The sequence below is a fragment of the Hippocampus guttulatus genome, chromosome 3, assembly GCF_054856545.1.
Source record: "Hippocampus guttulatus isolate MCC_2025c chromosome 3, RoL_Hgut_1.0, whole genome shotgun sequence".
Classification (NCBI taxonomy): domain Eukaryota; kingdom Metazoa; phylum Chordata; class Actinopteri; order Syngnathiformes; family Syngnathidae; genus Hippocampus; species Hippocampus guttulatus.
Window position 1 is genome coordinate 14,727,686 of NC_141263.1, and position 25,951 is coordinate 14,753,636.

General features: G+C 40.0%; 1 protein-coding gene across 2 annotated transcripts in view; it reads left to right on the plus strand.

Moving 5' to 3' along the window:
* Positions 1–25,951, plus strand: part of myo1ea (myosin IEa) — a 48,452-nt gene that overhangs the window by 10,211 nt on the left and 12,290 nt on the right. For both annotated transcript variants that reach the window (XM_086106968.1, XM_086106970.1), the window contains exons 2-17: positions 6,037–6,180; positions 8,556–8,645; positions 10,044–10,138; positions 13,184–13,271; positions 14,590–14,679; positions 15,700–15,831; positions 16,296–16,430; positions 16,535–16,667; positions 18,651–18,847; positions 19,028–19,108; positions 19,643–19,729; positions 19,830–19,913; positions 21,602–21,769; positions 22,631–22,716; positions 24,988–25,069; positions 25,825–25,931. In XM_086106968.1, coding sequence (XP_085963094.1) covers positions 6,037–6,180; positions 8,556–8,645; positions 10,044–10,138; positions 13,184–13,271; positions 14,590–14,679; positions 15,700–15,831; positions 16,296–16,430; positions 16,535–16,667; positions 18,651–18,847; positions 19,028–19,108; positions 19,643–19,729; positions 19,830–19,913; positions 21,602–21,769; positions 22,631–22,716; positions 24,988–25,069; positions 25,825–25,931 — 1,799 coding nt within the window. The remainder of the gene's footprint in view (positions 1–6,036; positions 6,181–8,555; positions 8,646–10,043; positions 10,139–13,183; positions 13,272–14,589; positions 14,680–15,699; positions 15,832–16,295; positions 16,431–16,534; positions 16,668–18,650; positions 18,848–19,027; positions 19,109–19,642; positions 19,730–19,829; positions 19,914–21,601; positions 21,770–22,630; positions 22,717–24,987; positions 25,070–25,824; positions 25,932–25,951) is intronic.

Sequence of the window (25,951 nt, forward strand, 5' to 3'; positions counted from 1 at the left end):
AACTTTTATTTTACGACTTTAAAATGTGGCAGATACGTCACTCAAATTCAAAACATTGGCATCTCGACATGACTACGGCTGCACGGCAAGTCGTATCCACTACGTCCATCCATTTTCTAATCAAATTATCCTCACAAGGGTGACCAGGACGTCCTGGAGTCTCTCCCAGATGTCATCGGGCAATAGGCGGCATACACCCTGAACTGGTTGCCAGCCAATCGCAGGGCACACATAGATGAACAACCCTCCCTGCTCACACTCACAAATAGGGACAATTTAGAGTGTTCCATTAACCGACCTTGCAGGTTTTGGAATGTGGGAGGAAACTGGAATACCCGGAGAAAAGACACACAACATGGACACTGATGGTTTAGTGACTGACAGATTCGCCAATTAACAGCGACTCTGCACATGCACATTCAGTGACACCCAAGTCACTCACCAGGACAGGCCTGCCATTTAAAACAAGAAACAGTCACAGATACTACATTAGAACGCGTGGATAGCGACCCCATGTGGTCAAAATGCAAAGGTATTTTTTATTGGAAAATTGGATAAATGCTAGAATATTTGATTCTAATATCAATATCTGCATCCCTGGTTTACAGTGCAGTATTTACTAATAAAATAGGGGCGGTTTGCTTCTATTCTAAAATGTTCGTGGAAATTTGGCAACACATTGATGTTTTGTTGATTTAAACACTCTATTCTAAGATTTGAGCACAGGTACCAGAACAAGTTTGTCTAAAAAAAAAAGGGGGTCAAAGTGGACTACGGTGGCGCCACTAATCACAACATATTTGGAATTATCAAACACTAACATTTCTCTTGAATAAGGTTGGGCCCATGTTAGGAAGAGAAAGGCATCTTTAAGTACCTAATCCATTATACGGAAATGATTACCCATCCCTTGATACCTATTGTGGTCTACTTTTCGTGGCATTAACAGAGGTCATTTCTTCAATACATTGCCACATGGCAAGGTTTCAATTTCTTTCATTTTGTGGTCGACACAATCACAATCTGTCCATCACTTGCTCATACGTTCTGTTGTTTTCAAGTACAATGTGTGCCACTACAAAGTGATTAGCGACCTCACTTGTTTCTAATTTTAGGAGGGCGGGCTTGTGTTTCTCATGCTCATAGTGGTAACACTGGCTGGACTGTGTGTCAGCTTCTGCGGTGGAAAAGCACAGAAGGGAGAAATGAGGGGAAAAGTGCCGCTTATGATACTGAATCAAAGCCAGCCATTTCCTGTTCGCTGAGCCAGCTTCTGCTCAGCGCTCGCCATATATGGCGATGGTATTTGCATGGGTAGGGAAAGCCTAGACTTATGGATCGGGATGGATGCTGAAAGGCCTTTTCTATGTGTGTGTGTGTGTGGGGGGGGGGGGGTTAACCAAAACTAAACCAACCTTTAGTTTTGGTTTGACTTACTAAACCCTGTCTTGCTAGAGGTTTATTATACAATACATTTGCATTTATACAGTGTTTTCACAACAGCTGCAGCCGTAACAAAGCGCTTTCCAGCACATTAAACATAAAACAATTATACAACATAGCATAAAACATGGAGAACAATACAATCGTTAACAACTATTCCATGTGCCTTGTTGTTTGTGTGGACGAAAGAGGAGAGAATCTAAAGTCTCCTTTCACCAGTGGTTTAGAGACGTCATGATCACAGCCTGCATGACATCACACACGTCTGCTGTAAACAAGCTCTCAGTCAACAAATAGAAGCTACGATAGATTCAGAAGTTTAAATTCCAAGGTGAAGAAGCAAATTGAACATAAAACAACTTCTGACAAGATGGTTGGAAAGTGGCGTCCCTCTCAAACACTATCACAGTTTGAGTGCAATGAACTTTAACCCTCCAGAGACCTGTGTGCGGACAATTCAAGGCACCTCCCAGGCATCTTTGTGTGTATGTATGTCTGTGTTTGTGTGTGCCGCCCTTTTTCCCTGGTCAGCTCCTCCCTGCCCGTGACTGTTGATGCAAGACTATTTTCTCAGTCTTGCCTCATTAAACCAGCCCGAGTCAAAACATATGAAGCTATTCTCCCGTTTGACATGCACCTCTTATGTGCACAACTTATTAGTTCCCTCATCATGAATCTGCACGTTTTCCATTTCAGACAGGTTAATTGCAGCGCACTTGAAGGTTTGCCTTTTTTTTTTCTCGACTAGATGGTTTTCCCACACACACTATGTTGACAATTATTGACCTGAAGCATTTATGGGTCTTGGTTTTGTCCGTGGTGCCAAAACATGCTTATGTAAAATGCTCAGCATGTGTTATTGCTTGATTTATATCATTGGAGGGATTGTGCGATACTGATATTGTGCAATTCAATGATTTGTCTGAAAGTGCATGGGTGACTGTCACAGCTATCTAACTTTAGAAAAATTTGATTGGATGTTTAAAAAAGAGAGGGGAGAAGTCCAGATACAGTCAAGCCCTGCTATTCACGGGGGAAAGAAACTGAGCCCTGTTGCTTAAAGTGAAAATACCCGCATCAATTGAAGGCCCACAACTTCCACAACAAAAAATAGATGCCGCGACATGGGCACAAAGATCTACGTTTGTCTAAACAAAATATCATATTGCCCAAAAATATCACCTGTCAAATACCCAACTAGAGCAAATTAACCCACAATTACTGATCATAAATGAACTCTTAATTACACATGCAGTTAAACCAGCACAATCTGCTCACCGGGCGGAGAGCACCCACATTTCTCAGCAACTGACACCTTGTTTCATTAATTCAAAAAACAATTGGATTGGATTGGATACAACTTTATTGTCAAATGTGCTGTACAATGTGAGTTCTGCCAACTATAAGTTGCTTCATCTTCACTGATCTGCGTACAATGTGGGTTTACTTTTTTCCCCCGTTTCATTTGAATGTGCCCAACCCTTTGTACAGTGAGGAACTCTGATTTGGTTGACTGAACTGCAATTTGCATTTATGTGCTGTGGCTGACCTACTGGTTTTAATTCCACAGGGCATTGTTTTGCAAATGCACACGGCGACAGCCTTTTGTGTGTTTCTCCAGTCGAGTTCTTGTAGGTTGAAATTACATGACATGACTGTGTGACTCAGATGCCGTTTTTTTTCCTTGTTTTTTTTGCCCGCCAGCGGAACGTAGCTATATGCAACGGCATAAAAGTAGTGTTCCTTCTTCACAAAAATCATCAAATAAAAGGATGTAGCATTAACGGTATGCTGACAAGTACAATTTATTCAACAAGTCACTTGAGTCGACGAAACGGAATACAGTAATCCCTCGTTTATCGCGGTTAATGGGGACCAAAACCACCCGCGATAAACGAAAATCCGCGAAGTAGCGACCCCGCAAAAAGTCCGCAAACGGTCCGCGAGAAGCTCTGAAAGTCAGCAAAACAACAGCAAGTCACATAGAGCAACATATACAGTACTGTACTACATGTATATGATTTATTTTTTTTTTTTTATGAATATGTTTGAAAAAATCCTCGATGCAGTGAAGTCGCGATAAACGAACCGCGAAATAGCAAGGGATCACTGTCAGCGGAGAGATCGGTGCTGTTGAACGGTCTGCGGCTGGATGGATGTAAGTCTTGAGGAGCCGACGATGAGAAGAAAGGAGCGTTAGCGCGGAGCGCCGATGCGGATTTGGAACTGGGAGTCGCGGCTTGGAGTTTGAAGCGGATTACGGGGGACAGGAGAAGTGAACTACCGGTAATCTCTTTTCGTCAATGGACGCTACAGCTTCGTGTTTGCTTTCAAAACTTAGCTTGTAGCAGACGTGTGCACATTTTCAGCATGACGTCTCTGATCCACTGGTGAAAGGACACTTTGATCCTCTCCTCTTTCATCTATAACTGCTTCAGACAACAAAGTGTATGCAGAAAAGTGGTGAAGATTGCACGACTGTCTGTGTCCTATGTGTTGTGTTGTGTTATTTTTGTTATTTTGACTTCAAAATGGTGCCGTGAGAGTGGCTGCCTTTCCAGCAGCTCCTATATTTTGTTGTTCTACTTCTTCCTTTCATAACTTTGCTGCTGTGAATTGGGAATTTCTCCATTGCGAGACTAATAAAGGGTTTCTTATCTTACCTTATCTTAAATGGAGCTCGATATTACCCACCTCTGCTGCGGCGTCATGATAGATAAATTGCGCAAGATGCGTTTGTCAAAAGCCCCAGTCAAATAGCACCTTTTGCTCACTAAACACCAATTGTAGCACAGTTCCCTCCCACGATTAACCAAACATTCAATGCTACCCTCTAAAAGAACAGTGTCAAGATTTCTTTGTATGCATGGTGACCATAACAGCTAATACATACATTTTTCCATTCCTCCTAATGCAGCATTCTCATGTTATTGTGAAAAGGAAAATATGTGCATTTCCTTTTGCCCCACCAAGAAGAAAAGCAGTCAAACATGTTAATGGTTGTGATGTGAAGGATTAATTAGGCGTCAATTGGCTCTTTTACTAGAGAGGAAAAGTACCTGGGAAAGTCTACAAAAGCTGTGAACATTTTTCACCGGCACACAGCATGTAAAGTGGTCTATTTTTTTTTTCTCTGTAAAGTCTAAATTCACCCTGGAAGATGATAAAAGCACCCCTCTCTCTATAACAAAGTTAATGAGTTTCCATGTGATTTTAATACAGACTTATTACACCTTTTCCATGAGATTCCACAAGATTTCAGTTTTGATCTGATTAGATCGTGGCGGTAGATTGTTCTTCTTCTTTTTCTTTTTTTTGAGAGTATGAATTAGAATCCCCTCACTAGGCTTCCCCACTTTCCTCTTGGGAGGAAGTCAAGGGTTGAATAGTGGATGCTTCACCGTCGCTAGCCAAGCTGCACGATGTGACCTACGTCCACAGTAGCCGCACGCTGAGTGACACAACACTGATTCATAGCGCATGATGGATGACCTCACAAGTCATCTTAAGAAAAACAAGAGAATGTGGGCTGAGTATTCGGATGTGGATGGAAGTTGAATCCAACAGGAAACACACTCATCATGCTGCAGCAGTCACAAAATGTACAGATTGTAAAGAAGTGTTTCTTTTTGTCTGATGACCTCATAGATGGGGTTTGGTGGGGATGCCACATGTGCCTGAAGCCACACTCAATTTTTGTTTGTTTTTTATTTCATCCATTCCATCTTTTATCCTGCTTATCCTCACTAGGGTTAAGGCTGTGCTCGAGCCTATACCAATTGTAGTTGTTCTATATATAAATACATACATGTTTTAAATGTGATGTTATATAATATTTCAATTTTAGGTATTTACTAATAACATATTTATGTAATATTTGATAGGCTTCATGTATCTGTCAATATATTTTACTTAGGATTTGAACTCCCCTCAACTCAAATGTGAACCGCTATGCAAAGAGTGAACAAACAAAAAAAAAACAGGATATCATTAACAAATTGAAAACAGTCTTATTTTCAGACTAAAATATTCAAGCAGCGCTTTTACTTTGGCTATGGTGTACAATGTCTTTGACGGCTATAAGATATTTTCTGTTCTGAATGTCAAATTTAAAAAATATTTTTTTTGTATATTTTTGTGTTATTTCTACTATTGTTATTTTTTTACTCTTATTATTTTTTTTTGTAGAATCTTCATCAACATATGAAGTAAATCAAACCAATATACACTTACTGGCCATAAATTTGGTGCACCTGCACAATCGTAAGCAGTTTTTTTTTTCTTGCATACCACTAGATGCAACCCTCGTGGCACAGTTTAAGAATCAGTGATTTAAGCCACATTAAAAAAAATAGTCTGCCTTTGCAAAGATAATAATATTTAGTTTTTATACTGAGGGACATGAAATTTATTTTTGTGGATTGTTGCTCATATTCTGATTTGGTTACCTTAGTTATACATGCAAACATGTACACAAATAAATAGTTTTATTAGACATGTAATCCTCTTGTTTTATGACAGTTGTACTCAAAAGTCAATGAAATGTTCTGGTTGGCTTTGCTGGCTCATCTCACTTTTTTGTTTTTGTTTCAGGGGGGCCGGGGTCAGTTTGGGTACCACTGGCAGAGCCACAATATCAAACTGAGCGGAGTGGATGACATGGTCCTGCTTAGCAAGATCAACGAGGACGCCATCGTGGACAACCTGAAGAAGCGTTACATGGATGACTACATCTTTGTATCCTCACCTTACATTGGCGCCTTGCACCTCGGCGAGGAATTGCGAGTTTCCCTTCACCTCCGCTTTTCCCAGAATATCCTGATAGTCATTGGCGGCAGTGAGTAACCTTATTGTCGGAAGCTAATGTCCTGCCTCCTGCTGCGGTTAAAGGGGCACAGGTCAGCTTGCTACCACTGCTAGATGTTTGAGTCGCGCAAAGTTTGAATATTTCACTGGGGTGCAAACTAACAAAACAGTCAATCTGCATGTGTGCAGCCTGGATGCCCAAATTATTTGATGTATTTAGTATGTTTAGATTTCCTGGTTTGTAATTGCTGATAGATGCCACAAAATGGCAGCCAAGTACTGCTTATGGTTTGTTCTGCGCTTCAGTTCGCGAGCCAAAATGCTCACAAAACAAGGTCATGTTTCCTATTGAAAGGAATGAAAATGCACTTAATATGTTCCTGACATTATTTTTATCTGTATGGTTAAAGATAAATACTGTACAATATAGAAATAAGATGCTACGTTACCGATAAAATCACTATGTGCAGCATCTAAGCCAGTTAGATTCAATACTGTTTTAACATCTTTGGGTTATGAAAAAAGCACGGTAGAAGCTTCATAATAGCATGATTACAAGCCATTTTCACTTGGTTTGGTGCTAAATTGAGCGCTAATTTAGAGTAAAATAACAATGATAATAACTTGATTTTGCGCCACGTGTGTGGGGGGGGGGAGCAAAACGAAGCCTTTCACACGTCCATGCCAAGATCGTTCGCAAATTACAAATAGTGGGTTCAATGACGTAAATGTCCTTGGAAAACTTTGAATGTTCACTGAATCATTTGTATACCGCATGCACGGTGTTACAGTGGAGCTGTGGGATGCTATAGTCCCGTCATGAATCTGTCTAGCCCCGTTTCAGCCCACTGAGCACAAAAACAACAAGTAGCCTAAAGGCGGATAGCTAGAAAAAACAAAACAAGAAAAGCGCAAACAGGCGAATTTGTAAATGTCATTCCGCAAATTTGCAAACATTGACTGTAAAACCAATTTCCATTCGTACTTATAAAAAGTGGTGGCCTAAGGAAGACCCCTTGACATATGGTGCCCCCCACCCCTTTCTTTGTTTTTTTATTTTCTCCCAGATATGACTTCGAGTCATTGTCGCACAGCCTGTTACTTTTTACACTAAACTTCATTTAAAACATAACTCATGTTTTTGCAGACATACCGTATTCGGCTTTGTGAGCAGTTCTGGTTTTGATTTAAACTCTTGAAAGCAACGCACATTGCACACCGATGAGGATTTATTATTTTTTCTAATCCCAAGTACACGCACAATTTGCTGAATGAACTACTCATGAATGAGGAATGACGAATCCCTTTGAAAAACAGTTCTCCAAGAAGCACTTTTATGGCAGTGTCTGGGGGTTGTGAACTTTGCAAAATGCTGGCAGCTTTAGACCTGACAACTCGTAGTCAGGATTTAGATGTTGGTCAGCAAACAGCAGCAACTGTGCGGCCTCCTTGCCAGCAGCACTGCAGTTCTTTCATTGTAGGCCACCCACAATAGCGGCTTTATCTGTCATCGACAGCGCTTTGGCTTCAGGGTGTAAAACCTCACAACGGTGTTGAATGTCCAGCCCATTCTCAACCATTTGCTCAAAACCAAGGACTTTCTATAAAAATCTGATCAGGTAATATTTTTCTTTAACTATCAGACCATTCAACAGTCTAGTACATGAGCAACTGGAATGGCAAACTATAACCAAATTTAAAGTTCCGCGGTGTCCAAAGTCTGGCTGATGGGGTCATATGCAGCCCCACTACATGTATTTTATCGGCCCACCGCATCTTGTAAGAATAAAATTAAACATGCCCCACGTCAAATGGTTAAATGTATAAATGTTAAGAATCAGTCATTCTTTTTTGCGAGAGTAAAAATTCTATAAAAAATAGAATGTAACAAGATACACTTTTTATTCAAAATGATTTTTTAATGTAAAAGAAATGCCATTTTAACATCATTTTGATTTAAAATTGGAAGAAAAGTTGGCTATTAAAAGATAATAGTTTTTTTAAATTTATAATAGCTAGTGAAACATTAAATTTTATGTAAAATGATTGTTAATGTAAAAGTTTAGTGTAATTTTTTTAAAATCTGTCACAAAAGTTGAGAAATGCCAGACATCACACTCTTTGTCTTGATTTTTTTGGGGGTTAAAATTATAAATACATATGTAACAAATATTTTGAATTATTTAAAGTGTATTTGTTTAATTGTTCCATTTATTTGTTTAAAAAATACCTTTAGTCTTCTGCAGGACAGCCCAAAAAACCCAACAAGTCTCTTTGTGATCTTTAACAACCAATGCTCCTGTCAGACATACATTGGTCCTGTGCTAATCTCCATCAACCCCTTCAAGCAGATGCCTTACTTTGGAGAAAAAGAAGTGGAGATCTATCAAGGCGCGGTGAGTCGCTGAATTGAACCTGAAAGCATCCACGCAGGCCGTGTCGCTGCAGCACGCATAGCTTCGAAGATGAGACCGTCTGCAGAACAAAGTTGCTGAAAAGAACTGGGTTGGATTGAAGGTGAATGTTCCAGCTGGCGGGTGCAGATGTTGCCTGTCAGGAACTGGACATGATCGCTGGGAAAGCTTGGCAGCGCCGTCATAGAACTGTGTGTTCGGCCAGCTGCACACCAGCCCCAGACACTCTGAAGAAATATTCAGTACCGTGCAGATAAACGTACTGGCTGCCTTTAAAAATGCAGAAGACATTACAGTATATGTATAGTCAAATAAACGTGTGGAGAGCAAAGCATTTGGTCCTTATCTGTACTATTTAGTGCTAGTACAAACTTTTAGGAAGTTGGAAAATCTTGATCATCCACTATCATTGAAATCCCTGACAGGTTTAATATTTAAATCAATCACATAATTTAGCTTTTGATAAGTATGTTATGTTTAATGCTAACAAAGGAGGACTATGGGCTAGCATTGATGTTGTTGTGTTCTAACCCTACAAGAAAGGAATATTTCAGCCGTTGTTGTGGCCCCTGGCATTACCGCTACTGGCCCTGTGCATTTAAAATATGCTAAGTTTCAATAATTATGTTTTATTACATATTTAGCCTCTTTATCCTGCATTTTATGTAAGCCTTTCAGTAAATATTGCTTCTGTTTATTTTATTTTATTTTTTACATGTTTTTGAGTTTTATTGTCACATAATATTTAACTGAATGTTAAACATTTGACATTTTCTGGGCTGTATAACTTATTCAAGACAGTATGGACGAATTTAATCTGATGCAAAAAAATTTACATTGCGATAAAAAGATTAATGATGATTGAAAACCTCACATATTGAATATTACCTATTTTTTTTTAAAAAAGCAAGAACATGTTGATTTTATTACATTTATTCATGCAATTTTTACCAGCATCATTGGACGGCCCGACACACTCACATGGTGACCCTGGACTACTGTTCATGTAACACCCCGGTTTATATAACCGCATTTTCAGTGGTTTATTTTTATTTCCTCACTCGAAAAGGTTTTATTCCTATTATTATTTTTATAATCCAATAAAGTTGAACATGTACGGCACACATTAATGATGGATTTTATTTATCTTGCTCATTTTATTTTTTCCCCCGCCACAAAAACCTTCCATTTGAACACGGATGTGTAGACTTTTTATATTCACTCTGTGTGGGATTCAAGACAACAATGCGTTTCACTGGTGTGTTTTGAATTATCTTTTGCACTTGATACATGGACATTTTTGAAAATTTATAGCCAACACAATGCTTGAACAAATCTTTTCTAATATCCTGTCCTTGTGGTATGTTTCTCTCCCATCAGGCCCAGTATGAGAACCCTCCTCACATCTACGCTCTGGCGGACAACATGTACAGAAATATGATGATCGACCGAGAAAATCAGTGTGTCATCATTAGGTAAAAAAAACCCCAACAACAACAACAAAAAAAAACAAAACTGCATGACAAGCAGTGTTGGGGCGCATGTTGCAGTAATACATTACATTTAGCCAGCAAAAAGTAATGCAACTCATGATAGTTGAGGATTATTATTATTATTATTATTACAGTTACTGAGTACCGTAACCCGTTTAGCTTGGGACCACCAATCTTTTTGCAACTAAGAGCTACATCAGGGGTGTCAAACTCATTTCACATTGTGGGCCACATACGGCCTCGGTAGATGTCAAGTGGGCCGGACCATTAAAATTAGTTGTTGTGCCTATTGTTCTCCCATCCCTCCCCTGGTCGCTCAACTGCTCTTTCCTGTTTTCTCTCTTTATTTACTCTTTGTCCCTCTACTCTTGACTCTGCATCGAAACCCGTCTGAGACAGATGGTCCCTCGGGATCTGGAATGTATTTTTTCTGGAATTGTTAAGTGCCATGAGATAACTTCTGATATGAGTCAGAGCTATACAAGTACAATCAACATGATGTGATGTCAAGAGGTGTGCTACTGTAATGCTTTTTCCTCAACATCCTGGTTGTGCTGAAACGACTGATGTGTCATGATGGGACCTTTTATCCCATGGCGCAGTCACCTGAGCTCCACGGTTGCTATAGTCATAGTGCTTACCTCATGATGAATGAATCCTGCTTCAGCACTTTAAGCCTGTTGTTTGCCCAGTGAGCACTTGCTAGTTCAGTTTCCCCCCCACATAAAAGCACAGAGTTGGATTATGCGATGGTCTAAATCAGCAAACAAAAGAATGGAAATGGTGTTATGATGAGGCAAACATAGGCTTCTGCCAACTGCTGGCCAGGCAGTGCGGTCAGCATTGGCATGTGTTTCCAATTTTCACCATTTACTTGGACAATGAACAATATAAGCAGTGGCGGTGACTCGGGGGTGAGGAAGTACAAATACTTGGTTACTGTACTTGAAGTCAGTATTTATATTGTGACATTGGCATCTCCCAGCATGTGTGATTAGTACGTGTTGTCATGTAAGAAGTTGTGATCTGATATTTTGATGGCACATGAACAGCAGCTCATTTATGGACTCTCTAGCAGAAGCAGGATTGTTTTTTTATTTTTTATTTTTTATTGAACTAACCACGAGCTCATTTCCAGAAGTGCTCTGCTTTTCATTTCACAACACTGTGTAAACCGCCATTTAAAGTTTGAACACTTTGAGCCATAAGTCGATATGCAGCATTAGGTCCATGTACAAATTCCAATACGTTTTATTATTAGGTGAGTAATTGATGCCCCCTCCATAAAAGGGCTATAACAGCCTATACATACCACAAAATAGGTACAAAGCACAAGTTTGGTCAAAATGAAGCTCATCAACTCAATTCCACCTGGTTCCTTGGCACCAAGATGCCACAATATTGGGGCGGAGCACTACTTTTATCTTATTAAAGCTCCTCAACTCACTTCCAACATTGAGCCTAGGCACCAAGGTGCCCCACATTGATGGCAAATCACTACTTTTGTCTAATTGAACCGACCCAACTTGCTTCAATGTTGTTCCTTGGTACTGGGAAACCACGAGTTGGCAGCAATTTAATACTTTTTGTCTAATCGTAACACTACAACTCTTCTCTATATGGTTCTTTGGCACCAAGACGCAACAAGATGGTGGAAAAGCAATCTTTTTTTTTTGCTCTTGCCTGAGCACAAAAACACCAACTGCGCTTTCAGCAAATAACGGAGGAAAGGTTCCCCAAAAACTTGCCAATATGTGAATTCCCAAATGTTGAACCACAAATATGAGGAGGCCCTCACGTGTGTTTTATTTTTCGAATTTACTTTTACCTGACTCACCTACTTATGTGTTTTTACCTAAATCTCACATTACTGACTGTTCCATCACATCATTTTTATCAAATACATTGCACAGAATTACTTTACTAACCAAACTGCTAAAGTTATCCTTGATTAAGGAGCGCTGATGCTCACTGTAGTTGATAAATCCCTACAGACATCATTTACGCCCCCCACGGCTTTATACTGATGTGCCCAAAATAGAAAACTCGTTTGAAGAGGGACTCTGAAAAACGTATGCTCGCGTGCAGTATTGTGAGTATTTCCAATGTACAGTGAGGAGGCCCCAACAGAGCTGAGGAGGTGCTGGACTGTGGGGGAGGGTTAATAGACGAGTGGCTCCCATGACTTCCTCTGGCCGCCGCTAACAGGCTGCAGCTGTTTCTCACACAGCATTTAGCAAGACGACTCTACTTTAAGGCGCTGGAGAAAAAAAATAAAAAATAAAAACAAGACTCCGCAGCCATCCACTGCCAAACCACATGCGTCCAAATAAGTATGACCCAAAAGTCAAGAAGGGAAAGTAGAGTGTAGGGTGTGGGAATAGAGATGAAGGCAAGTGTGTGCCAACGGGATTTACATGCACTAGACTGTCACCAATATTATTTATTTAGTTGATGGATACAGTACAATTTGAGAGAACAAACATATTTTTCAAAGCCACTCTTTTGGCTGCCACTATTTAATTTTTTTTATTTCAGATTTCAACTTCTGTTTTGCCAAGTCATCGCTGACGGCACACGTCCGAAATGCACTGCCTGCTACTGTATGCACTATAATTTCTTGAGATTTAATGACAAAATCCAATATTTGAAAACCAAATACTAAATAGCAACTCCGTATTTGTGGCGTACGTATCCTATCAAATTACTGTTTTGATATTTTGCAACAGTAAAGTCCAGGCATTAAACTACAATGGTGTAGTCAAGAGCACTCATTTATGACTTTCATTATGTGCAAGAGGGAAATGTTCTCCTGCGCAAAACAGAAACTAAATGTCCAAAACCACAAAGAATCCAGAACTGGGGAAACAAGAACTGCAATAAAAAGGTTATGCACAAATTAGATCTGTAAAGCACACAATTCATAACTGTAATAACAGCAGCGCTTTCCATCATATTGTTCAGCGTATCATTTAAAGATGAATAAGACGAGAAAAAGCAGATGTTGATATATTTTGTCTCTTTTAGTGGTGAGAGTGGAGCCGGCAAGACTGTGGCGGCCAAATACATAATGGGATATATCTCCAGAGTGTCAGGAGGCGGACCAAGGGTGCAGGTGAGACCATTTTCTTCTTACGAATGACAGAAAAAGTCATGTCAGAACAACTTCTCATTCTGTTTATACTCGAATCCACAATGAGTGGATTGTGAAGCATGAAATCAAATCAAAACAAGACTCTACAGCCAGCTAAAATCCTTAATATTTAAACGGCTTCCTCCAGCTATTTGCCACCCCTGAAATGTCCTGCTTCTAAGCTTGATAAAGATCTAAATGTGATGAGGAAATGCCTGCACTGCAACAGCAGTGGGATTCCATTTATATTCAATCCACTTTTTTTCTCAAAAATGAATCGGAAAATATTGCACTGCATGACTGATAAATTGGCTTGGTTTCCATTTTACCAAACAGTACGGTTCAATTCAGTTCAACGCAAATATCTGGAGCAGCAAAACCAAATTAAAAAAAAAAAAACATGAATTATTTTTTTCATGAGAATAATTGTGATCAATATTATTGTACTGTATTTTAACACACTGTAGTAACATTTTACATGCTGATGGTTGTAAGAAGTCATGAAGTCACGCGTGGGCTAATTCAAAATGGCGCCGCGAGAGTGGCTGCCTTTCCAGCAGCTCCTATATTTTGTTGTTCTACTTCTTCCTTTCATAACTTTGCTGCTGTGAATTGGGAATTTCTCCATTGCGAGACTGATAAAGGTTTTCTTATCTTATCTTATCTTATTAAGGAAATAAGCTAGCAAGCTACCAATGTAGCAATTCTTTAATAGTAAGAAACAATATTACCTCCACCATACTTCACAGACGAGTTGTGTTTTTGGGATCATAGGCAGAGCTTTTCTTTCTCCATATTTTGGCCATTACATCAGTTTAATAAGTTGTGAAAAAAAACTGAAATAGACAGTGAGACATGGACATTCAAACGTTTCGACAAGGTCAATTTAAGTTCACCTGAAAAGGTTGTGGTACATTGTAGGTTCATCCTGAAATTTCACCAGAAAGATCGATATCCCAAACTTTTTCTGAGTATTGGGCATTTAATTCCAGTCTCCATAAAGTGACTGGAAGTCTGTAATTTCAATCGAATGAGAGTCTGACATAGAAATGCCTTGCAAAGGAAAGATGTCCTCCAGACTGTGTTTGTACAAAAAGAGTGTGTGAGTGGAAAGTTCCAGTCACACTCACAAGTGAGAGTGTGAAGAATGTGATATCTTTACCTAATACACTCTACTCTGTGTGTGTGTGTGTGTGTGTGTGTGTGTGTGTGTGTGCGCGCGCGCGCGAGTTTGTGTGTGTGTGTGTGAGAGAGAGAGAGAGATGTCGCTCATTGCGCATGCCCCTTTGCATCCTCACAGCACGTCAAAGACATCATCCTGCAGTCCAACCCGCTGCTGGAGGCCTTTGGTAACGCCAAGACAGTTAGGAACAACAACTCCAGCAGATTTGTAAGATTTCCCAATACCTCATACCATTGTCACACTGCATTACATAGTTTTTAAAAGTAAGCCATGACAAGTCACTTTCAAATAGTGTTCACCTGTAAATAAAAAAAGATACAATGGAGGTTTGTGATATAACGAGAAGTACACGATCCAACGCAATTTTATAGAGGACATACCTATGATGGCATAAGTGGTCATTGTGAGATAATTTAGAGTAGGGGTACTTATTTGGGTCAAGTCGCCGTAACAGTCGAGGCATTTTTCCAAAGACCTTCTCACAATCTGAACATCAGTTTAAAAAACAAAACAAAAAAAAAAACGACCACATGTACAACCTATATGCCATGGGAATTAAAAAGTCGTAATGTTAACGTAACAAAACAAAAAAATTAATACTTTGGAATTTTCGGGCCATTCAAATACAAAACATGGTCCTAAAAGGTGTTTGGCAATTTCTCCTGAAGCGAAGTCAAACACACACGGCGATGCAGTTGTCATCTGCCTCATGCAACTGATAACCCCAGCTTTGTTTACATAAGCTTTCAAAGTCATATAGAAGACGGATAGCTTCCTAAAATGAAGGCAGACCGTTCCAATGAAATGGTCCAGGGGCCATTTGAGTCTTCCATACTAAATTTATATGATGCAACGTCAGAACACATGTTTATTTTGTATGATGAGTATGTGGTTTCCTCTCGGGTTATATTTGTCTTTCGAGATGCATCGGTTCCACAACCCTACTGTATCATCTCAGGAAAAAATCCCTTTATTTTGGCTCCATCCGCCTTAAATAACTGCTTTTGAGGTAGTGTCTTTGAGTCAATAATGCCTCTGTTCAGTGTCGAGCTACTGCTCTCAGTTTGAAAGTGACTGGAAAAGACATTACACTACACGCCCGTCTGGTGAATACAGTAAAAATGCAGTAAAATATTCATATGGGAGCACACACAGGAGCACGTCAGAGCCCGCAGCTCCTGTCTGTTAGCCCACTCGGTTGGTGAAAATGTCTCTCTGGTCCATCAGGGGAAATACTTTGAGATCCAGTTCAGCAACGGCGGCGAGCCAGATGGAGGGAAAATCTCCAACTTCCTTCTGGAGAAGTCACGTGTCGTCATGAGGAATCCTGGCGAGAGGAGTTTCCATATATTCTATCAGGTGGGAGCTATTTGCGACCTGCGCAGCAGTGAGGAAATGGTTGGCTCACCGATACAGTCTGTGAGGGAAAATCAGGATATGGACTGACGTATTGGGCAATATCTCAATTCACGTATCAAACAGGGTTTGGGCTTAAGCACCGGGATGAAGTAGAACAGAGATTCAGAGCCATTAGGCCTTCTCAGGTTGAGTGAACTAACACATATCGATCTGGATTAATGGACAGAAATTCCCCCAGACACACACCCAACATTTTACCGCAAGAGCAGAAATTATTCTAGCTGCAACTCCTTAATGCCTTCTGTTTTAACTCCCTGAAAAGTGTCATGGAAAATACCATTTGGCTCTTTGAAAATGTGTTTTCCAATGCGAGCGCTTTGACTCATGTAAAACAACTTTACATAATCTGATGATGTACATGTGAACCAGCACAGCATTACATGTTATTGTGTCTCTGAGTACAGTTGATAGAAGGTGCGAGCGACGACCAGAAGAACAGCCTTGGGATCACAAGTTTGGATTACTACACTTACCTCAACCAGTCTGGTTCTTACAAAGTGGACGACATTAATGACAAAAATGATTTCCAGGAGACCGTGGTAAGGACCGTAGTATCCCATCAACACATACTTTTCTGTCCCAGTGACTGTGTCCACTTTGGCTTCCCGATTTTGTTGTAACTGTTGACTCTTGGTGTTGCCAGCATGCCATGAAGGTGATTGGCATCTCGGATCAGGACCGCGCCATGGTGCTTCAGATTGTGGCTGGCGTCCTGCACGTGGGCAACATCAGCTTCAAGGAGGCGGGCAACTACGCTGCTGTGGAGAGTGAAGAGTGTAAGTGGCCTTTCTGGACTAAGGAACCACCAGTGTGTGGTTCCCTCTGTATCTCATTAGTCGTCTGTTTGTTTCTGTTTGCTTATCCACGTTCTTGTGTGTTTTGATATCGTGCCTGGTGTTTCAGTTTTACCTGCCTGTTTGCGTTTTCGTTTTCTCTCTGCCTGCCCATCTCAGTGGGTGTCTGTGGTCATGCAAGCCCGTCAATTGCCTGTCAACTTTTCTGTCTGATTCCATCTTTTGATTGATTAAAATTTCAGGCACACAAATTTGAGGTGTGTCAGAAAAGTTCAAGGACCGGTTTTATGAAAGATATATTTCAAACCCAAACTATGAGTATGCCCTACACTGTGGGCCAGACGAAGATCCTCCAGTGTTGAGTTATAGTTGGGCAACTCGTGGCTCTTCACCATGACAACAGATCACAATATCCCGAGCAGCTTACAATTCCCGGCCAAGAAAACCTCACCGTGCCGGACCAACCTCCCCACTCACACGACCTGGCAATTGAAGAGGTGCATGACATCAAGATGGCTGAAATGACAAAGGGACGCCGTGCTGCATTCCGAAAGAAAGCTTTCAATCGTGCATGAAGATGTGGCAGAAAAGACTGGGAAAGTGCTTTAGACAGCTGAGTGATTACCAGTACTGTAGTACAAATATTTTGTGACTCCAGTCCTGGAACTTTTCTGACATAGAGCTAAATTAGCTGTCGATTTTCATGAAAGATACAGGGATGATTCAATGCAGATGTTTAAATTAGCTCTTGCAATTAGATTTTTCAAACCTGAGACAAATTGTGGGGGCTAATTTTGCGTCTCTGGAGAAGACTTCTGAAAGTGCTTAACAGTGACTGTGACAATATGTCATTATTGTGACAAGGCATAGCATTGACAAAATGAGAGGCAACAGTCAGTATGGATCTTTCCGCTTGTGTAAATATTTTGCAAACAAATAAACAAGACATATCGTGGATTCAGCAATGCAGTTTTGGAGCTTTTTCATGATACTAGAGGTGACTTGGAGCCAGTCACAAGAGTCATCCGAAACAAAACTCTTGAGCTTTTTCTGTAATTTAATAATGTTATGTTTGCCTCTTCCAACCAGACCTCCAATTCCATCACTTTAACTTCAGTAAAAACCGTCTGAACTACTGAAAAACTTTTTACGCATGTTTCTAATTGCGCCACAAGCTGCACCACTTTTATGACTGATGCACAAATTTGACAGGATGACAGAATAAAAGCAGCTGTCTTCTGTCTGTGTCTGCGTTTGTTCCAACCTGTCTTCTTTGTTTCTCAATGAATCAATCTGTTTGTCTGTCTGTTGGCCTGCTTTTGTGTTTGTATCTGTCCACTTAAGTACCTGTTGGTCTGCTTTTCTGTCCATTGTACTTGGCTTACCGGTGTGTGCATATTCCTGCCGGCTGCCACTTATACTAACTAAACCCCCCTCTACCCCCAAAATGGTGCTCCTTGTTGTATACTTGCCACCACCAACACAAAAGCTGACTTTTGCACCCACTCCTAGTAGATTGTCCCAAAAGCAGAACTGGTGCAGTGGACTGATGCATTCCCAGACACAGTCAATATGCAGACTTGAGGGCCATTTCCTTTTAGGGGAAGTGAGTCACATTATTAAGTCAGGGAGGGGCTCTCAAGGGGACAGAATTAACGCCAAGTTTGGAAAAATGCACCTTTCTTTTTTTTTAATCAGCTCGTATTTAGTAGTCATTTTTCATGACAAGTATTCTTGTGAGTTGTGTAATCCCAAAATGCCACCGTTTTGTAAATGTGAACACACTGATGTCATACATTGTGCTTGGAGAGACTTTATCTCCTTTTGATAAGATTGAGTGCAATGCATAATGCGGTTGGATCAGTCTCAGTGCTACGTACAATGTGGGGACGTTTACTCCCTTTTTAATTTCAGATCACCATTCCAGAAGTGTTACTTGAGCCCTCTTTTAATGTTCTCTTCCAGTTCTAGCCTTCCCTGCCTTTTTGTTGGGTATCGACCAGAATCGTCTGAAAGAGAAGCTGACCAGTCGCAAGATGGACAGCAAATGGGGCAGTGCACTGGAGTCCATCGACGTGACCTTGAATGTGGAGCAGGCGTGTTACACACGCGACGCCCTCTCCAAAGCATTGCACTCGCGTGTCTTTGACTTCCTAGTTGAGGTAGCTGTCACACATTGTACTCGTACATAATCAGAATGATCAGAAAATGAAGCATCCGCCCCCCCCCCCATCTATCAAACAATGTATCTATGGCTAGCTAGCTAGCTAGCTTGCTAACTTTAACATGAACAAAATGTATTTAAATATATACTGTATATATTTTTTCTTCTTCTTCTTCAGTCCATCAATAAAGCCATGGTAAAGGATCACCAGGAGTTGAATGTTGGCGTTTTGGACATTTACGGATTTGAGATTTTCCAAGTGAGTTTGACAACCTCACACAGAGAAAGCATCAAACCAACAGGTTTTAAGGTTGAATGTATAAACAGATTAAATACAAAGGATTAGACTTAACGTCTGAGTCTCCATTTCTTAATTGAAAGAGCAGATGCCAACAGGCACATCTCAACTGATTACGCGTTTGTTTAGTTGGCTTCATGAGATTGTTTTTGACCTGCTGTGGATTGCTAATAAGACGTCAACATGACAGTCTGCGAATTGCGCAGTCAAATTCCGCAGTTGCGAGGCTCTCTCCTGCACAGCCCGAAAAGGTCGTCAAGCCAGGAAGATGCAGATGAACAGCACATAAGGCTCGGGCCGAAGGTCCATTGTATGTTCCGTGAATTACACAATGTGGCCTTTCCTCTTGATAGCTGGCAGCCTGCTTTAAGCTCCCACCCCAAACAAAGCCCATTGAGCTCAGAGGATATCCGTCCTCAGCAGAAGACAAAGCTCTCGTAATGTGTTTGCCTTTTATTAACCACGTATTGTCTTCCTCACCCGCCCCCTCTTTAGAAAAACGGCTTTGAGCAGTTCTGCATCAACTTTGTGAATGAAAAACTGCAACAAATTTTCATTGAGCTGACACTTAAAGCTGAACAGGTGACGTTCCTCCACGTCATGAATACTTTTTGAAGTTTTGTTTATTTCCAGCCTCCATGTGGTTTCTATTCAGCCTTTTCTTCTACGCATGTGTTTGTAGGAGGAGTATGTTCAGGAGGGCATCAAATGGAGTCCTATTGACTACTTCAATAACAAGATTGTCTGCGACCTCATCGAGAGCAAAGTAAATAAAGATATGTGCACCCAAGTTCAGTGTACATGGGTACAATATTCAGAATGATAACGCGCGCGCGCACACACACACACACACACACAAACACACCGTATACTCATTGAAAACATCATTGGGTATGCCTTCACAATGTAATGACTCAAGACTGTCTCAATGTAGGAAAATAAAATAACATGCATTTAAAATGTGCTTACATTAAAATGACTCGAATAGAAAATATAACTACATAAATGTTTAAAAAAAGAATCATTCTTAAAAATTATAAGTTTGATATGTTGAACTTAATAGTTAAATACTTCGATTTGATTTGATTTTTCTTTTTTTTTTCCTCCCTGGTAACTGGAGGGAGCTGGTACACGTACCTCACTTTGAGAATCACTGATTAAAAAGGTATTGGGTTATTTTTCACGTTTCATTATACTGGCAACAAGCGACTGTAATATATAAACAATGTATAGACTGCTTTCTTTCAATGTGTTGACTTCCTTTTCCTGTCTGCAATGCTAAAAGTGTGTGTGATTAAGAGTAATTATAATGAGATTCATCAGTCCCACTGAGATATTTAAGCGCTTTACAACAAGCTAGTAATGTTCGAGAGGAGGCATACAGTAGCGCCATATCAACGCCCGATGCTTCAGCTGCATGTTCACATTGCCTTTAACAAGACACTACTTTTGTGTATAGAGTGTAGGGCACACTGTTAACACTGTTGACTCAAACAGGGAAGTGTGTGTCCACTGGCTTCCTACACTGCTCCACACACTGGCACATTTATACCGTAGCCTTTACAACTCTTCTCTATAGGCAGATAATTCTTTTGAACTATAATACAAAAATGTGTGTGTGTTGGGAGGGGGGGGGTGACACAGTCAAATATGTGTGATGCTGAGATGGTGCACATTTTTGGTGATTTTTATGAATTTTATGATCAAAAGGTGGACCTTCATTTAGCAACATGATTAAATTAGTTAGCTGACCATGTACTGTTTGGCAAATATATTTTCACTTTTCGAAAGGTTTTCATATCAATTGACATTTCCATTTGATAGAGTAGACATGTAAAGCTCGTTAATATCCAACACTGCACATAATAAGTGTAAATATTTATTCCGTAAGTATCCACTGCTTTTATTTACCGTATTTTCCACACTATAATGGCCTATTTTGCTTTCAATATATAGGGCGCACCGCGTGATACGTCGCATAGATAGAAGCTGCAATAATGGTTTGGGCATTACGCATCCACTAGATGGTGCTATGCTAAAGGGAATACAACACAGTACAATACAGCTTTATTTATACAGCCCTTTCACAATTGCTGCAGCTGTAACAAAGCGCAGAACATTTAAAATACTATGTCCAAGAAATCTGAATAATGCATCGGATTATAAGGCACACTGTTGGCTTTTGAGAAAATTTTACACTTTTAGGTGGGCCTTTTAGTGCGGAAAATCTGCTAAACAAAGAAAATTATAAGATGGAATCTGCGTACCCTTTAATAGGTTCTTTCTATACATTATTTTTAACAGAAAAGACAATTATCTCAATCCTGCTGACTGGAAAAAAGAATCGCAAATAATAGAGACTTCTTTATTGTCAGCCCAATGACAAAAACAAAAACAAATGTAAGATTCATGGTTATCGATGTGATAAAACAGTGTTTTTCCTGGACTTCCCAGAATCCTCCCGGCATTATGAGCATCCTGGACGACGTCTGTGCCACCATGCATGCGGTTGGCGAAGGGGCGGACCAAACTATGCTGCAGAAGCTCCGCATGCAGATCAACACTCATGAGCACTTCAACAGCTGGAATCAAGGCTTCATCATTCACCACTACGCTGGCAAGGTCGGTTTGCTCTCTAGAAGCATGAACAGAGCACATTAGGTACACATACAAAGTCTAATAAAATTTACATATGAAATGATGAAAAATGTTAGTTTTTTGGCGGAAGCTGAAGCGGAATAATGGCATTTCCATCTAACTCAATGGGCAAAGATGATTTGAGATAGTTGTTTTGAACGTGGTCACGGAATACATTTTTCTAAAATTATATTTTGTACTTAAGCTCAGTTCTGCTCTATATATTTCAGACCAAAAAGTGATTCCACCTTGTAAAGTGGTTAGTGGTGTGCAGCATTATTAAATTGCTATTTTAGTGGTGTCAGTATGAGAATTGTTGCTGCTCCCTTTAAATATAGCTTACACTACTGGTGGTTATATTTCTGGTCATGATGTCATTGTCCTTTTTTTAGGGTTAAACTAACAGTTCTATAGCTCTGGAGCATGTCTGCTTTGTCTATTTATATAGGTTTAACATGCCTGTTATGTAACCTGACACCTAATACTCAGCCGTATTTGTTTTATTTTCACATATATTTTGAGCCCCGGTCGTCACTGTCCTTCTCCAGATGTTTGGTGGTCTTGGCCTGGCACACATGCCACATGCTTAATGAGCCGTGCCCTAATGACTTGAGGGGCTCCTATGACCTCAGGCTACGACAGTGGAGGAATAACAAGGCTCAATTTATGCTCCACTTTTAATACCACAACACATTTGATGCACAAACTCATCCTTGCCCAATGTCATAAAATACAATCCCATCGATTTACAGTCAGATTATTTTCCCACATGTGCAATTTTCATCAAGTTCAAGGTTTAAATAGTGTAGCTTTACCTTCCATAATGGATTCTCTGCTTTTTTCCAGGTGTCCTACGACGCAGGCGGATTCTGTGAAAGGAACCGAGACGTCCTTTTCACTGACCTCATTGAATTGATGCAGAGCAGTCAAATGTGAGTAATTTGTAGAGTATTTCCTGGCATCCAACAGTAATACAGTTGTTTTCATTGTTACGGGCTTATCGGGTTTGGACATTAGTTACATGCTTATGACAGTGTCGAGAGTTTTGAACTTGATAACTTGGATTTTTTTTTTTTTAAATAATGAATTTGCCCCCCATGAAAGGGATGCTTGAGTGGGCTAAACATCGGCACTTATACAATAGATCCAAATTAACAAATACTATATAAGCATAAAACAAAGTTGATCTGTCAAGAACTAACATAGGTTTTGCCAACTATCTTCCACATAATTATAGAAACCTACTGTACTTTTTAGAAACTCTCCTACAGGTAAAATCGGGAAGTCTCACGAGAGGCACATCTGAGACAGGTGACAGCCGGGTCTCAACACATTTTCTTTCTGTATCCCACTCAAAGTGCTTTCCACTATGTTGGGAGAATCACGGCCCAGAACAAATAGCTTTAAGCAGCCTCACCAGCAGCACGTTGCCGGTCAAACCACTGTTTTGAGGAATCGATCAGTAGAATCATCAGGGAAGCAAACAAACAATTCCTCGAAATTGAGTTCTCATAAATAACCCGTTTTTCATTCCCATCAGTGTTTAAGAATGCTGATACACTTTCAGCTGTTTATTGACAAGTACAAAAGATTCAAACACACAAATACAAAATAAAAACACTTGCAATTTGCATGGAGAAGACACCCATTGAAATGTGAAATGTTCTTATTTTCTCCGTATTCATATTTTACACCACTGTGCTATTTTTCATGATTAAAATCATGAAACTAAAAAGGGTGGTAGATTATGTAGCGCTGGAGTGGTTGAATGACATGCCCATTCATTTCAATGGGGGAAACTGATTTGACACGGGTAAATTGAAAGTCAACCCTATCAAAACTGTACATGCAATAAAACACATGGTCGTCATAAAGGAAGATCAGGCAGGAAGGAAAAAGCCTTGTTCTTGAGCGTAGCAGGTTAAAAGATAAGGGGAAAAAAAGACCAGTGTCAGCTGGGTGTTGTTTGTCTACACAAAATCCGTGGAGCCTTTGTTCTCAGGCCACCCAGTTTTCAGGCCGACGCTCAAATGTAAATAAACTACATTGAGAACAAGATGGGTGAAGAATTCCGACACGAGAAAGAACAATAAAATAACAGCATGTGTCAACTGTAGCGCAGCTTAGTGCAATATTTTCTAATATGAGAACTAAAGGAGGCGAAAACCTATGTATGAAAACAGATATATTTAACCCAATAGCGTTATTGCCCGTCATTTTGTAACATTTTTGTAAGACAAGAGAAAAAACAAAACAAAACAACAAATTGAACAAAAAGTGTTCAGTTGCCTTGATTCAACTTTTGCAGATGACCCTCGACCTGAATTGACTGATGACTTTTTGTTTGAAAGTTTGAGCTATAAAATATTACGCAATACAGATTTTACCATATGTTATAATATTTAGTAAATTTAATCCTTTTTTTTTTTTTTGCTGAACCTAACCCTGAATTCATAAATATCACGTGTATTACTCATTACATATATTATTATTGTTATTATGAAAACCTGAGTTGACCGAATTCTCTGAATGTCATCCTTTCTCCAGTATACTAATGTTCTCATTATTCGCTTGACTATCTTTGTGTCTAATCAAATTAAGATCTTTGCAAACATCTGCCATTGCTTTGGGAAAACAACATTTGTGCCTGTTTTCTGGCTACTGTAACAGACCAAACCAATAATTACATCACAAACAATTGATGTCCATTTGAATGAAGATTTATGGATTATTAAAATAATTGGCGGTTGCAGCCAAATGCTGCTAGGCTAGCAATTTAGAAAATAAATAGTTGTCGACCAAAATAAAATGTAGCACTTGTTTTGCTAAGCGACTTCTGTCCAACACGCCAAGTTAAGCATATGGGATCCATTCTGAGATCCATGTTGTTGGAACGGCTGCGTTGTCCTTTTTGCAAAAGGCATTTCTAGTCAAACGCTTGTCATCAGTTCCCTGATGAGGTGAGAGGCAGCGCATTTTGGGTTTCCACTTTCACAGGGAGGATTTCTGTGTGAACAAGTCATTTCCCAGTTTAACCATCTACACCTGTGACCTTGGGTGGATTTGAAATGTAAATGGTTGACGTTTGTTGAAGGCCTTTGGCTTATTGAATCATTAACTGCATTTTTGTTTTGGGCTGCCAGGAGGTGATGTTGAATGGAGGATGATAGCCACTTACTCTGCTCACCTTTGTCCTCTAACAGAGCTTTCTTCAGAGCTCTCTTCCCTGAAAACCTCAATGCGGAGAAGAAGGGTCGGCCCACAACTGCAGGCAGTAAAATAAAGGTGTGTGCGCGTGTGTATGTCCTTGTTTCTGTTTGTGTGTCTCTGTGCTTGTGTTAGTGCATGCTTCTGTGTGTGCGTGTGTGTGTTTCACTGTGCATATTTCTGCAAGTGCATGTGTGTTTCTGCATATGTGTGTGTGCATGTGTTTCTGCATATTTGTGTGTGTGTGTGTGTGTGTGTTAGTGTTTAAGCCGCAGGTCTCAAACACAAGGTCCGGGGGCCAGATCTGGTCCGCCACATCATCATATGTGGCCCGCTAAAGCCAAATAATGTAGTTTTTTTCTTGCTATAATCTGTACCCAAGACTTAGAATTGGCTTCTCGCATAGTAACATTGAGATATTGCAAGTCCCGCGACGCTCACGGGGATAAGCAGTGCAGATATTGGATGCATGCATGGATGGATGGATGGATATAGCAAGTAGATATTGGAAGTGTTTTTGCTAGCAAAGTGTACATTCAACAGCAGTTGACCAAATTGTTTACCTTAATTGTAAAAATTTCAAAACAACTCATCTATTTGTTGCAGCAATATTGATAATAGATTTATTCGTGTGACTCAGTTATCACATAATTAATTTTAATTGTCACTTCATTGCACGACAACAAGTCTTTTGCAATAGCTTTTTGAGATCATAGTCATTAATTAACATGCATCATGAGAATAATGTGCAGTTCAAAATATTACAGTATTATTTTGTAAGATTATGTTTGAGGAGACACAGCATGTTAATAATGTTCTTTTCAACCACCCAGAAACAAGCCAATGACCTGGTGAGCACCTTGATGAAATGTACTCCCCATTACATCCGCTGTATCAAACCCAACGAGACCAAGAAACCCCGAGACTGGGAAGAGGGCCGGTAAGCGAAAAAGTCACTCT